The sequence below is a fragment of the Dipodomys merriami genome, unplaced genomic scaffold, assembly GCF_024711535.1.
Source record: "Dipodomys merriami isolate MVZ:Mamm:240054 unplaced genomic scaffold, mDipMer1.0.p SCAF_48, whole genome shotgun sequence".
Lineage (NCBI taxonomy): Eukaryota > Metazoa > Chordata > Mammalia > Rodentia > Heteromyidae > Dipodomys > Dipodomys merriami.
This window is the reverse complement of record NW_027206046.1, coordinates 4,266,145-4,280,975: the sequence shown is the minus strand read 5'-3', so window position 1 is coordinate 4,280,975 and position 14,831 is coordinate 4,266,145. Positions and strand designations below refer to the sequence as shown.

At 52.5% G+C, this 14,831-nt stretch overlaps 2 protein-coding genes across 4 annotated transcripts in view; one reads left to right on the top strand and one right to left on the bottom strand.

Moving 5' to 3' along the window:
- The first annotated feature begins 1,654 nt into the window (after positions 1–1,654).
- Positions 1,655–5,776, top strand: Fbxl22 (F-box and leucine rich repeat protein 22). The gene is made up of 2 exons (XM_069995212.1): positions 1,655–2,108; positions 4,120–5,776. The coding sequence occupies exons 1-2, from the start codon at positions 1,687–1,689 to the stop codon at positions 4,457–4,459; spliced, it is 762 nt and encodes a 253-aa protein (XP_069851313.1). The 5' UTR covers positions 1,655–1,686; the 3' UTR covers positions 4,460–5,776.
- A 1,484-nt stretch (positions 5,777–7,260) lies between these two features.
- Positions 7,261–14,831, bottom strand: part of Herc1 (HECT and RLD domain containing E3 ubiquitin protein ligase family member 1) — a 178,223-nt gene continuing 170,652 nt past the window's right edge. For all 3 annotated transcript variants that reach the window (XM_069995206.1, XM_069995205.1, XM_069995207.1), the window contains exons 74-78: positions 14,308–14,384; positions 13,357–13,609; positions 12,450–12,602; positions 10,590–10,895; positions 7,261–7,913 (exon numbers count right to left, since the gene is read on the bottom strand). In XM_069995206.1, the coding sequence (XP_069851307.1) occupies positions 7,728–7,913; positions 10,590–10,895; positions 12,450–12,602; positions 13,357–13,609; positions 14,308–14,384 (975 nt within the window). In that variant the 3' untranslated portion in view covers positions 7,261–7,727. The remainder of the gene's footprint in view (positions 7,914–10,589; positions 10,896–12,449; positions 12,603–13,356; positions 13,610–14,307; positions 14,385–14,831) is intronic.

The window sequence follows — 14,831 nt, the reverse complement described above, 5'->3', positions numbered from 1 at the left end:
GCAGGGCCCGATGCGTCCCCGCCCCGCCTCCCACTCACCTGACTGCTCTGTGGAAAGTGTCATTAAAGATCTCTTTCCTTTACTGGGACTTGGGAAGTTCTTTCGGCGCCCCTGGCTCTGGGCCGGGCTGCAGCAGCAGCAGCCAGGCGCCGTGCTGACGTGGGGCCTGCTGCGGTTCTGGGCAGGGGTGGGGTGGTCACTGAGCCCTGCGCCCCCAGCCCCAGGGGCCTGGGGAAGCCGCCTAAAAACACCACCTGCCCACCTCCTGGCCCAGGTTCTCAACAGCCACCGGCCTGGGGCAGCAAAGGAGCCAGATTCCACCCAGGCCGGGCCCAGCTGCGGCGGTGGGGCTGCAGGAGTGCGGCCTGGGGTCCTCCCAGCGTCCTCGTAGGAAATCCGAAAGAGCCACCCGCTTCCAGGGGTGAGCCGCACTTGAGCTGTGGGGTGTGTGGGGGGATGGAAACGCAGGGGCGCTCTAGAAGCCACCCGTGCTGCTGCAGCCTGAGCTCCCGGGCCGCACGGCTGGAGGAAGCTGGTTGCCCTTCATGGAGAAAGGAGTCCTCGCAGTTGTGGAGTTGGTGTGTTTCTGACGGTGCCCGGGCAGGCTGGGGGCGCAGGTGGCACTGGGGAGAGGATGCTGATCACACAGGACGGCCTACCCCAGCGTGGCTTCTACCAGCAGGTCCAGCAGGGCAGGCTTGCCTCATCCGGGTCTCTCCACACAGCAGGAAACCGGCCTTCCAGTTCTGGTTGGATGAGCATGCACAGAGGTGACCACAGTGTCCCTGGGTGGGCAGAACGTGGCCTCCACTGCAGCAGGGCTTTAGGTCTGCACACGAGCTCTCTGGTGGTTGTGGGAGTTGGAAGCATGGCGTGGGTGAGGCCGTGGGGCTTCAGGGAAGGAGAACTTGGTAGGTGCACATCCTCCCCAGCCCGTGTCTTGTTTTTTGGGGGGAGGAGATTGGGGGGGGAGCACCTAGGAAAGGGGATTCTGTGGCCAACACAGACCAATGTTTAACACGGTTCCCTGCAGTGCTGTGCTGAGCTGCCTCCACCGCGTGCCATCTTGGGAAGCGGAAGTTAGAAGTAGAAGGATATAGAATGAAAACAAAGTTGAAGGCAAAGCCAGCTTCGGGAGGAGGTGCGCGTGTGATCACCTCCGCAGACACGCGTGCTTTGGGAAGAAAAGGTGCTTCCGTCCATTTGGGAGGCTGAGGAAATCCCTTTGCCCCGGCGAGGATCAGGATGTGAGGCCTCGGCCTCACAGGGGGAGGCCATGAACACTACGTTCCCCGAAGCAAATGTAACAAGGGGCTGCCCTGCAGCTGCTGCCCTGGGCTGTGCACACACAGGCCACTTATAGCAAGGGAGGAGGCGAGCCCCACAGTGACCCCCCCAAAGACTCTCAGCTGACACCCACCATCAGTGCACAGGTGGGGCGGTGCGGCCAGCCCTCCCCAACGAGAATGCCCAGGAAAAGCCGAAGCAGCACCCTGCGTGGCACCAGCCCTCAGGAGAATCCCTTTTAAGGACACGCAAGAAGTTCAGGCCGCGCCCCTGCCAGCCCCAGAGCGCCGCACGCACGTATGTCTGCACCCTGGCTTTCTCTCCCCCCCCCCCCAATTCCCCCTTCAGAGCTGCAGCACCAGTTGTTGGCCAAAAATAAACACCATTCCTCAACCATATATGTCCACCGGCCGCGGGTGTGGGGAGGAGCAGCACGAGGAAGATCAGACCCTGGCCGGGCACACTCACGCGTGGCCACCGCTCACCATGCACATCACCCAGCTCAACTGGGAGTGCCTGCTGCACCTCTTCTCCTTCCTGGACAAGGACAGCAGGAAGAGCCTGGCCAGGACCTGCACCCAGCTCCACGCTGTGTTTGAGGACCCCGCGCTCTGGCCTCTTCTGCACTTCCACTCCCTCACCGAGCTCAAGAAGGACAACTTCTTGCTGGGCCCGGCGCTGCGCTGCCTGTCTATCTGCTGGCACTCCAGCCGCGTGCAGGTGTGCAGCATTGAGGACTGGCTCAAGAGCGCCCTCCAGAGGAGCATCTGCAGCCGGCATGAGAACCTCGTCAGTGAGTTCCTCCTCCAGGTGTGCGACAGGTAAGCCTTGCTGGCCCCGGGTTCTTGGGGGACAGGGGAGCACAGATGACAAGACCAGATGCTATCAGGGCGCCCCAAGGGCAGAAGCTGGAGGGCAACACCACTAACTCTCCTGAGACAGGGGAACTGGGCTGGCTGGCCCGGCCCCGCGGGCAGCTGCTCTCTTTGGCAGATAGTTAAATGCGGCCTGTGTCCAGGTCTAGATTTTCAAGGTCAGGCTCCCCCACAGCATGAGAAATGGTGCAGACGACACTCCGTGCGTCTCTGGTCAGCTGTGCCAAGCCAGATCACAGGAGCAGCAGCAATGGACTCCTCAGGACCCGGCCCCCTCCACCAGGCCCCAGGGGAGCTTGGAGCACCTTTGTAAAGGAGCAAACTGATGCCCTAAAGTGATCTGCCCGCCGTCTCTTGGGGTGCCAGTGCGGTAGAGTCCTGCCTAGCAAGTGAGGGGTCCTGAGTTCAAACCTCAGTACTGCTAATAAATAAACACAAAAACTATGAAGCCGGGTGCCGTGGCTTCACACTTGGAATCCTAGCCTCTCAGGAAACCTGATCTCAGGAAACTTTGATCTGAGGATCAAAGTTCAGAGCCCTCCTGGGCAGGAAAGTTCCTGAGACTCTTTTAACCCCTCCCCCAAAAGCCTGAAATGGAGCTGTGGCTCAAGTTGGTAGATAGGTTTCAACAAAAAAGTTCAGGACAGTGCCCAGGCCTTGAGTTCAAGCCTCAGGACCTGCATACACATATAAGTTGCCTAATGAACTAACTTCCTATCAACAGTGATTAACTTTTCAGTGTAAATCTGTCCTTCAGATGTTTCCCACTTGATCCTTTCAGCCCACTGCTGGGGCAGCTGCTGTTGGTGGAAAACTAGGTTCAGGCTACCTCATGAAGCTCAGCTGCTGCTTGTCGGCACAACAGGAACGAGAGGGATTATGCCATGGCACCACCTCCTATTGGTTCTGGTTTTGTAAATTGGGCTTTGACTTCAGCAGATGCAGGCCATCTTCTAGAAACCAGGTTGGAGGGTGATGTGAGGGTAGAACAGCTCTGAAGCTGTCCACACGCTACTGAACCAGCCAGGAAAGCTCTGCTCCTGTCCTACTGTGCGACTCCAGCTCAGGTTGAAGTTTTCAGTCCAAGACACCAGGGTGCCGAGCTGGAATCACAGCTTTCTGTGACACCCAGGGCCCCTTGCTGGACTGTGTGGAAATTCTATGAGCCCATTTCTATGAAACGGGATGGCTCATTTGGACTTGGGGTAAAAGGACTAGCCAGTAGCACTTCGCAGGAATGGCTAGCCTTCTGGACAGTCAGAGGAAGGACGGGCCTGGTCAAAGAGCTGGGGCCTCCCTCCCCCGTTTATCCTCACCCCCTTTCCCCCAGCACAAACTGGCCCCGCCAGGTTGCTCCCCCTAGGCTGGGGGCAGCCTGACCGTTCTGTTTCCACCACAGTGGGTTATGTTTATATCTAGGCCGCTCCTCGCACCCCAAACCACAACCCCTAATCCTCACTACCCGGAGACTAGACATTATCCCACCCACCCGCGGACATAGAGGGCCATGTCTGTTTGCTGGAGAGACGGGGGGCAAGAGGGGCCTTGAGGCCTTGCTGGGTTAGCATTCGGGGTGTCCCTGACCGTGGTCACCTGGGGTCAGCCCCACCTGAGCTCTAGGCACCCCCATTCCTGCTGGAGTCACTGGGGGTGCAGCTTGAAGCTAAGACTCTGAGGTGCCCAGTGACCCAAGGTGGCGGCACAACCAGTGGCACAGCATTGGTCCCCCCTGGAATGGTGACCACAGCAGTCCTGAGACTCTGAGCGCACAGCACCCCCCACCCCCCCCCGAAGGCGAGAACGACGAGGGTGGGGGCTCAACTGCCCTTTCCTCCTGCGGGAAGGGGGGGATGTCGGGGACACTGAGCCACAAGGGAAGAGCCCCCCCCACCCCCCACGCGGGGCCAGGCCCGCGGCCGGCAGGGGCGCCCCTCTGGTCACGGCGCTCTCCCCGCAGGTGCCCCAACCTGGCGTCTCTCACCCTATCGGGCTGCGGCCACGTCACCGATGACTGCCTGGCGCGCCTGCTGCGCTGCTGCCCGCGCCTGCGCACGCTGCGCTTAGAGAACTGCGCGCGCGTCACCAATCGCACGCTGCTGGCCGTGGCCGCGCACGGGCGCGCGCTGCAGACGCTGCACGTGGACTTCTGCCGCAACGTGAGCGCCGCCGGCCTGGGGCGCCTGCGCGCCGCCCGCCCGCGCCTGGCCCTGCGCGCCGAGCACAGCGCGGCCATGATCCCCGACCAGGTCCCGCGCGCGCCCGCGCCCGCCGCCCTCCGCAAGCCGCGGCTGCGTTAACGCGCCGGAGCCGGCCGCGAGCCCGACGCCGCCGCCCCCGGGAGCACCACGGGGTGGGTCCCGGCCTGGCGCCTCGCCGGCTCCGCCTTCCCCGGGGCGGCGCGGGCCGCGCCAACCACGCCACCAGATCCGGCTCGCGTGGACATACACTGCGTGGAGCTGGACAGTCTCCACCCATCGCACGATCACCCATCGAGGCCGGGCCTCGCCCCGGCCCGCGCGGGGTGCCAAGGTCCTGGCCTGGTAGGAGCAATCGCCGCACCCGAGGCAGACCTGCTGCGCGCTGGGAGCCGGAGCGTCTCCCTTGTGGATAATGCAGGGGGAAAACCACCCCCCGCCAGGTGCAGGCGGTCTCCAAGGACAAACTGGCCACAGATGTGAGTCTTACAGGGCGGGGGGGCGGATCCTCTTAACCCCCAGGGCTAAGTATTATCAGGCTTCTCCAATAAAATATCTTGTGTTCCCCACCCCCCCTGCCCTCAGGCAGCCTCAATTTCCTGCAGTCACTACTGCCTTTTCTTCCTAAGGACCATTCATTTCTGCCTTAAGAGTTCTGGCTCTGCCCTTCTAGTTCTTTATAAAGTCCCCTCACACCCACTGTCTTGGAGCCCCCTGGGGCACGCGCGGCCTCCCGTCCCTCTAACTGGTGTCTTATCCAGACCACCTGCAGTGACTCTGCACCTGTATCTCCTCTGGCTTTGGCCCTTCATGATCCCCCACCCTCTACTCCTCCCAAGGCCTGGGCCACATCAGCCTTTGGTTTTGGTTTTGGTCGGTGGTGGGGCTTGAACTCTGGGCCTGGGCGCTGTCCCTCAGCTCCTCAGCTCAGGGCTAGCGCTCTACCACTTGAGCCACAGCGCCACTTCCTGCTTTTTCTGCTTATGTGGTGCTGAGGAATCAAACCCAGGGTGTCATGCGTGCAAGACCAAGTACTCTACCACTGAGCCACCTTCCCAGCCCGACAACCATTGATTTTTTTTTAAGGTTTTTTTTTTTTTTGCCAGTTCTGGGCTTGAACTCAGGGCCTGAGCATTGTCCCTGATCCTTTTGCTCAAGGCTAACACTCTACCCCCTGATCCTTTTGCTCAAGGCTAACACTCTACCACTTGAACCACAGCGCCACTTCTGGCTTTTTCTGTATATGTGGTACTGAGGAGTTGAACCCAGGACTTCATGCCTGCTAGGCAAGAACTCTACCACTAGGCCACATTCCCGGCCTCAACCATTTATTTTTAATGCTCTCTTGTAACCTGCAGATACCATGTGTGATGTGTTATGGTCTGAGAATTGGTGTTAAGATCGGAATAAAAGGAACTGTAAGAACTAGTGGCTCTTTTCTTTTTTGTTAGTAACAGAGATTGAACCCAGGGTCTGGAGCATGCTAGGCAAATGCTTTACCATTTGAGCCATGCTCCAAGTCCTTGATTTTATTGGGACAGACTGTCTCACTGGCTGGACTGTTTTGAACTTTTGATCCTCCTGCCCCCACCTTCTGAGTAGCTGGGATTACAGGTGTGAGTCACCACGTTCAGCCACAAGTACCAAGTGAAGAGCCAACAAAATCTGGGCACCACATCTGTAATCCCAGCTACTTAGGAAGCTGAGATCTAAGGACTGAGGTTCAAACCCAGCCTGAGGAGACAAATTTGAGAGACTCTTATCTCCACCTAACCAACAGAGAGCCCTCAGAACTAAGGGCTCATCTTTATCCGAACTCATTTGTTACCCAAAAGCTGTGGTCTCCCTCTGTGACACAATTCTAGTTGAAACCATTTTTCAATAAAACAAAGATGTCACAGTTTTATGTACATACACAGACACACACAGACAGACAGACACAGACAGACAGACACACAGACACACACACACACTAACTACATGTTCTAAGATCCATTTGCCACATTCACTTGGCTGGCAAAACCATCTATTTCTTTTACTTCACTCTAACAACTGACAGCTACTTTTTTGTGGAAAGTGTCTGCCTGTAAGACACTCTGGCTAGCACCCAGGCAAGCACCCTGTCAGCCATGACTTTGTCCATGAGTCCACTAGAAGCAACTCAGATAAAATGAGGGTGAGGGAGAAAAACTGCCCCAGGCCTGGTTCCTCCTGTTCACCCACAACTACAGCCTCACAAATGCTCTCAAGATGGCCCTTCCCCCCAGAACACATGCCCTGATGGACAAGCTCACCACTAAGGGCCTCTGAGGCTGGGTTCAAGCACCAAGTGTGACCCCTTCTTCCCAGATACTGCTCAGATCCCCACCACCCGTCATGCAAAGGTATAAAAGCCCACGCTGGTCTCCGTAGTTCACTCTTTGTGAACTCATCAACAGTGCGACTCAGTTGTGCACACCAAGTGCCTACAGGCGGCCAGCTGTCTTTTCTGTACCCTCCCACTGGGCTGCTTCCTGGCAGAGGGGATGTGTTGTGAGTTGCCTTGTTCTTCAAAGCCCTGGCTTGCTACTGCCCCCTGGCAGCGTCAGCACGACACGCCCTGGGCTCGTGGAGTTGTTCTGTTCCTTACCAGTGGGTTCAGACTCAGGCCTAGGAGTGAGGGGAGAAAGCCAGGATGAGGGCCGTGAAAAGAAGGGCTCCTCTCACCACACAGTCCTGGAGCAGTGTCATTTCCAGGCAAAACCCACCGTCAGCGTGAAGGAGGGTTTCCGAATGGGTAGAGGAGCCATCAAAGTGAGAAAGTGAGGCTGGCCTGCTAGCGAGGCTTACTCCTCCTGCTCCCCTCCCTGTGGCCACGTCCTCCAGACCAAAGCTCCCCTGGAAGCAACAAGAGCAGCCCCCAGTCTGATTCCTGAATCTGCTTTATTTCTCTGCATAAGGAACCCTGCACAGGCAACTCAAATTAAAACAAAATAAATATATGAATATTCATGTAAAACTGTCCTTTCTAATGAACAATTATACACAATGTACAATTTCATGTTCACTGGGTGAGTTTACAAAAATGTATCATTCCCAACTAAAAATGCACCAAAATGGTTCCATGCAAACTTATCAAAAGTGACCAAAAATATGGGGGGGGGGGAAACCTGACTGAGAGCACTTGGTTTCAGTTTTTTTGTTTTTGTACAATCACAGAAAAATAAAAACATCTAATTCCTTTGTTACATTTAGAGTAACTAAATGTGGCCACTGTTTATAATGTGGGTTTTAAGGTCTTAAAACATCTATGTAGTTACCATAAAGTCTTATCACGTCACATTGGAAGTGAGCATTATTGAGAAAAGGGAGGGCGCAGCACCCGCGGGGGTCAGTAGTCAGTGTCGGAGCCCTCGGCATTGTCCACATTTCTCAGGAGCATGTAGTTGTCCATGTCAATCGAGCGGCAGTTGTTGATGGCGTAGCGCAGGCGCTCGGCCATGACCAGCTGGCTGGAGTACGGGGGCAGCCGCAGCTGGAAGAAGCAGGTCTGTGAGGTAGGCAGACTGTCATAAGGCTGTGGAGAGAGAGACCCAGAGTGGTGACTGTGGCATCGACCCAACGGCAGAAAGCACCTCCTCCTGACTTCCGGACGGAATCCGTGCAGCTAAGAGAACAGTGAGTTTGTTGCAGCCTACCAAGAGGGCACAGACTGGAAGCCAGCTGCAGGGGTTCCCTTACAGGCAGAGAACAAGCAGATGTGCTGCGGGGAACTCCCGCCCCTTTCCCTGGTGCAATCTGCACCCTTCACCTGCCACGGCTGCCAGTCACAGCCCAGGTGAGGAAGCTAATCACATCCCAGCACGTGAATTGAACTACCAGAAGCTCTGAATTCAAGCATCACTAAGAACAGAAAAAAAAAAAAAAAGCGCCCTCCCCCTCCTCCCTCTCCCCCCGCCCGTCCCCAGTTGTGTGTCAAAGCCAGGGTGCTGTGCGCTAAGCGAGCACTCTATCACTGACTGCAGCTCGTCCTCTCTTACTCAGTTTCCTCTTGGAACCAACTCTCCTCAGCACCCTACGCTCAGGGGAGACTGCACTTCACAATGGTAACAGTGGGAGCCTAGTAGCCTAGCCATATCAGAGTCAGTTATGTGCTCAGCAAACAGCAAGGAAGGCGAGCCACCAGATGGCTCTGATTACTGAGATGTAGACACTGGAGAAATGACCCAACAGCCACAAAGGAAACAGCTCAGTGGCCGTTCTACTGTGACTGACAACTCAAGGAGGCCGAGGGTTAGTGGTGGATCAGCTGAGGCAGCAGGGGCATTGGCAGCCAGATTGAAGGCAAAGAGTATTTCAAAAGCTGAACAGAAGGGAGCCGCTTCCTCCTCCACACTCCACTCTGAAGTAACAAAACGGATTCACGCTTCATAGTTTGGAGCGAGTCATGCAGAACATTTATGCAAAGGCGCTGTCTCCGTGGCCCGGGCTGAAGCGGGCAGGGGAGGGAGGAGGCCCTGTTCACACAGCAGAAGTACCAAGGCTCAAACTGGAAGAAGAGATCTTGAAATCCTTACCAAATTCTCGCCAAACACCATGGGCCCACTGAGAGCACAGGGGGCTTGGAAAGCGTGCTGTGGAGATAGGGGCCACAGTGCTGGGCTCCGTGGCGCTCTATGTGTTCAGGAGGCCCATCTGCAGGCATGGGCAGTGGGCATAGAAGAGGCCAGGTGGGCTCCTCGGAGGGGATGCCTTGGCACTCTGCTAACGGGTAAGTCAATGACTGCCAGGCAGAGGTAGAGCAGAGGGGGCAACCCATTCAAAGGCACAGATGTTAAAGAACGGCCCCATCTGCTGGGGAGAAAGGCCAGAACAGTGTCAGGTGACACAGGTGACACGAGGTGGGGCAGAGGCAGCCAAGGCCACAGATGTCTGTCAGGGAGTCAGTGCAGGGCCCGGCAGCTATGAAAGGAGGTCAAGGACATGTTGGAGGGGTGCATGAGAAAAATGACTCTTGACAGCAGTGTGCACTTCAGACTCCAAGCCCTTTTATTCTTTAGCCACCTGTCAAAATGGCAACTGGGCAGAGGCTGTGCGGCGGAGACCTTCCATCAAGCAGAGCAACAGCACCTGCCTCTCAGCACACACCACACACAGGGGCGGGGGGCCCAGCGTGGCTCCTGGCATCTTCAGGTTCGTCTGGGAGCACACACAGCAGGTGATGCTTAGGGTCTTCGGGAAAACAAACAAACAAGGGCCCCAGCATACACATTACACAAGGGAAAGGCGCAGACACAGCAGCAGGGCGGCATGAGGGGCCCTTTGCACACTTGGATGGAAATGGGGAGAAGCTGAAGGCGCAAGGCAGGCTGTTGGAAACCGCATGCTTTTTGCATCCACATAGGATTTTTTTCCTTTTCTTTGTAAGTTTTTAAAAATCAGAACAAATAGTTGAGCATCAGTGGCTCACACTTGTAATCCTAGCTACTCAGGAGGCTGAGATCTGAGGATCACGGTTTAAAGCTAGCTGGGGCAGGAAAGTCTGTGAGAATCTTATCTCCAATAAACCACCAGAAAACCAGAAGTGGTGCTGTGGCTCAAGTGGTAGAGCACTTGCCTTGAGCTGAAGAGCTCAGGGAAAGCGCCCAGGCCCAGAGTTCAAGCCCCACAACCGACCTCCCCCCCCAAAAAAAAATCAAGTAAATTGTAAAAAGGGGTTTCCTTATGACAATTACATATATGCATAAATGTACTTACATCAAATTCACCCCATGGTATTACTTTTTTACATCCCCTTCCCCTATTTTTTTTTTTTTATCTTTTGGCCAGTCCTGGCGTTTGAGCTCAAGGGCTGGGCGCTGTCTCTGAGCTTCTTTTTGCTCAAGGCTAGCACTCTACCGCTGGAGCTACAGCGCTATTTCTGGCTTTTCCTGTTCATGTGGTACTGATGAATCGAATCCAGGGCTTCATGCATGCTAAGTGAGCACTCTAGCACTAAGCCACATTATTCCCAGCCCTACCTTCCCCTATTTTAAGCAGGCTTTGTGCCCATGTAGGACTTTCCCACTAAAGCTGAGGGATGTTCTGAGCAAGTGTTACTACTTGCTTCTGGATTCTTAGATCTGGACATTCCAAGGATAGAAGCCTGAACTGGCAGGCTTCCTGGGAATCATGGTTTGGTTTTTCTAGCATACCAGCAACAGGGAAGAAATGAGAGCAGAGGTTGCCAAGGAAAGACAAACTGCCCACTTACCCTATCGACCTTCATGATTTGGAACCTCTGAGAGATGTCCGCAGTGTTGGCCGGCAGCCGAGAGCGTCCAGACACAAACCGCATGAAGAGCACGCGCTCCTCATTGGAGAACTCCTCCAGCGTATGCCAGAACCACTGCACCAGCTGGTGCTGCTCATCCACCTCTCGGTACCGCACCACCTTCTTCAGGACCTCCACGGAGATCTCAGGCATCCCACACACCATCTGCTCGAGCTGCTTCGCTGTGAGGAGGGACAGCAGCGGCACGGGGACAATCCAGGACATCCCTTCTCGGACTGCAGCCACCTGCTCCCGGAAGAAGGCGTCCACTTTAACATGAGTGTAAGGAGGCACTGCTTGTGCCCCAGTCCGGCGGGAGGCTCCTCCTGCCCTCCCACTGTACTCCTAGGCCAAAGGCCTACGGACAAACTTCACCCTGCTCCGGGACTCTCAGACTCCCGGCTCTCAGATCAGATTTAGGAGCCTGTCTTATTGCCCATCAAAATCTCAGTCCTCAAGACTTTGCCCAGAGTCCACCCAATCCAGCACATTCCCTGTCACCCATGGCCGTGTGCTGCCAAGCATGCCATGTGCAGGAGCTTCAGCTATCACCATGGAAAAAGCCCTCGAGGATCCCTGTAACTGTCTACTCTTTAATTTATATTTTTCTTTTGAAAATAATTACATCCTTCTTATAAAAACTGTGTTCATTGTGAACACCTCTCCTCCCTGATACACGACTGATAAGCACACACACAAAGCACAAATGAGAAATAAGGCCAGGAATTCAATGAGAAGGCTTGGAATCGAATCCCATATTCACTTTAATTTTCCCCAGTAACTGGAGACAAACTCTGGGCCTTGACTGCGTGAACAGCATCACTGACAGAACTCACCTTCACTAAACTAAGGGAAATCATTTTCTGACTAGACTTGGCCCAAAGTCAAAGAGGAATCAGGAGTGAATGATGTGAAATGGATACACCTTAACTCACTGAATTTCTAAAGCCTCAGAGCCTGGGTCCAGCTCTCAAGAGAAACTCAACATATTCTAAAAACACATTATTGAAATAGCTGTTAAATATATTATCAAAAAGACAACCTTTGGGCAGTTTTTTTTTTTTTTTTTTTTTTTGCCAGTCCTGGGACTTGAACTCAGCACTCAGGGCCTTGGCCCTGTCTCTCAGCTTCTTTTGCTCAAGGCTAGCACTCTACAACTTGAGCCACAGTGCCATTTGTTTTTTTCTGTTTATGTGGCTTCATGCATGCTAGGCAAGCACTCTACACAAAGCCACATTCCCAGCCCAGGGGAGAATATTTCCATGGCGACTCGTTCATACTTCCATCATTTATTAAGTGCAGCTTAATAAAAGGACAGCTCAATGAAAACACATTTTTTTTTTTCATTCAAGATCTTACAAGCTAACTGAAGAAACAAGAACCAAATGCTGGGCCTAGTTCTTAGACCATCACAAAGAAGCATGTGATAGGTCTTGAGGAATATGGAAATAAGGGAAGAGGTCCACTAGTTAGGGGACGGAGGGGCAGCAGGTCTGAGCAGGAGGCACACTCCTAGCTGTAGCAGGAGGAGGAAGACCAGCTGGAGTGGGGGAATACAGACCATAGAACTGAGGTGGACTGAAAGACAAGCGCTGAATGTCTGAATGAGAGCGTGGCTTCTATATAACCCCAAATCAATTCAGAGCTGCTTTCAGGCCTTGAATCAGGAGATAGGTGACCCAAATATAATTACAAATGAATGAACATAGAAATAGATAACCAAATCTGTAGTAGCCAGTCAGCTTTTGTTTGGAGACAAACCTAACCATTCATAGGCACTTTTGGTAATGTTTTTCTTACCTGCCGGTCCATCTCATGAAGCCGATATTCAATGGCCCTTTCTACGTACTCCTTCCTATTGGAAAATGTGAGTGGGATACTATTTCCACCAGGGATTATGGGAACCATTTTGCCATCAGCACTCTGGCCAACGAAAGAGTCAAGAGGAATCATCTAGGGAGAAAAATAATAAAAAAAAATTATTATATGGTAGAAGGGACAATAATAAAAGGCATGTCACAACATATATACAGCCCCAAAGGAACAAATAAAAACTTTTTCTTTGTGCTGCTCCTGGGGCTTGAACTCAGAGAGAGACTGGGTGCTGTCTCTGAGCTTTTTTGCTTAATGCTGGTGCTCTACTACTAGAGCCACAGCTCTGCTTCTGGCTTTTGGTGTTAACTGGATGTTAAGGAGTCTCGTGGACTTTCCTGCTTGGTTTTGAACCCACAATCCTTAGATCTCCTGAGTAGCTAAGATTACAGGCATGAGCCAATGGTGCCTGGCCAAATCAAGATTTTTAAGGATAAAACAAAGCAAAGAAGATAAGTATGACTGATCAGGCATACTTGACTAGCAGAAATGTGCCGACTCATCTGGTTAAAGTTTAGAATGAGGCCAAATTTCTCTGTCTTCAAAACCAGGTCTGGCGAGCAATTATCACTCCAGTTTTCCCTGCTCACTGGGCTCCCACTGGTTCTCCATTCTAATGGGCAAAACCAGATCGAAGTGGGAGGAGCAGTAGCCAGGGATTGGAGCCAAATCTACCAATTAACAGCCACTTAGCCCATTGGGATTTGGCTCCTAAGGGTAGCAATGGCATGAACGTGGCAGGGTCGGCCTGTTAGCAAGAAGATGGTGTCTGGTCTCACACAGAAAACCTCTAGTCTGTGTACATAGGAAGTTACCTGGACTAGCCAGGGCTTACCTCATGGAAACTCTCCTCAGTAATGCCACTGTCTTCAATGTGAAGAATGCTGTTGAGGGTCTGCACATAGAGCAGATCCACCTCCTCCAGGTCCTCCAGGGTGAGTGGGACGCAGCACAGCTGCTTCCACACCAGAGGGGCCAGGTGGAGGTCCAGAGGCTTCTTTGTGCGAATGGCAACCCCCATTAAAATTCCCAAGAACTTAAATTGCATTAAGTGTTCATCGAGACAGGCAGAGGGGTTAAAAAGAAACCTGCAAAAGCAATGACAATTATTATTATTACTAACTACAAACTATTATTATCATTATTAATACCTTGTTTTTTTTTGAGATAAGATTTCACTATGTAGCTCAGGCTGGCCTCAAATTCATAAGCTTTCTGCCTCTGCCTCCCAAGTGCTGGGATTCTATATAGGTGGTTGCTATCATACCCAATTGTATTTTGTATTGTTTTAGAAGGAAGTACAAATTGGCAGGTAATGGTGTATTAATCCTTAGGTTATCTGCTCCAGAATGTCCTAGATCCTGTTTATTAATATAAGGCTACAAAGTGGGATTTTGTAGACATAAGGGATAATAAAAGATTATAGAAACAGCTCTGTAACCTGAGAGTATAATATTGGGCTTTTTAAATGAATTATGGTACAGAAAATTCACTAAGGGATGACTATATGAGCCTTCAAAAGCAGAAAATAAGTCAGGTTGTATAATCAACTCTGAGTTTTCAGTCTCCTCCTCTGTGTTAGCACTGAACTGGTCCCATAATAAATCCTGAGTCGTGACGGAAGTGTCCATTGTCCACACCTGTGCAGGGAGAGCTGTCAGTGTTTTTCACGTTCCTTCAATGTGATAATGTAGGTGAAGCATTCAGCACAGGGCCTGGCACAGCACTCAATACATATGAATTATTACATATTAGACATTCAGTAAACACTTGCTGACTGTCTTACCTGTCCCTGTTGTAACCCACTTCTGCAGTAGCATTAGGAGAGGGAATAAGAAGGTCAACTATGCCGGTTTCAAGTTCCTGTAGAAAAATGTAAGATATCTTGTAGAGAAATGACAAATAGATCAAGAAGACAAATCAGTTAAAGACTACACCAAAAAGATAGTATTTAGTGTCACTAAATATTGTACTTAGTTTTTGTAGTTTCAATTAGAAAAACCCTCCATGTGGAAATCTCTTGCAGTATGAAGAATCAGGATGGCAAGGCCTGTCCAGCAAGGACTTGTGATATCTGACCGAGGGGTGTGGTAAAATTTCAAACTGACTTGATAAATGACAGACTCCTCCAGTCACAGGGGTATTCAGAAAAATCCTGATATAAGGCAAAGTTGGAAGGGACAAAGCTGATCTGGAAATGAAGCTGCCAGTGAGACTTTTAAAATTAGAACTGGCCTAAACTTTTGTGTATGTTGTGGTACTGGGGTTTGAATTTAGGGCTTTGTACTTGGTAGGCAGGTGCTTTAATAC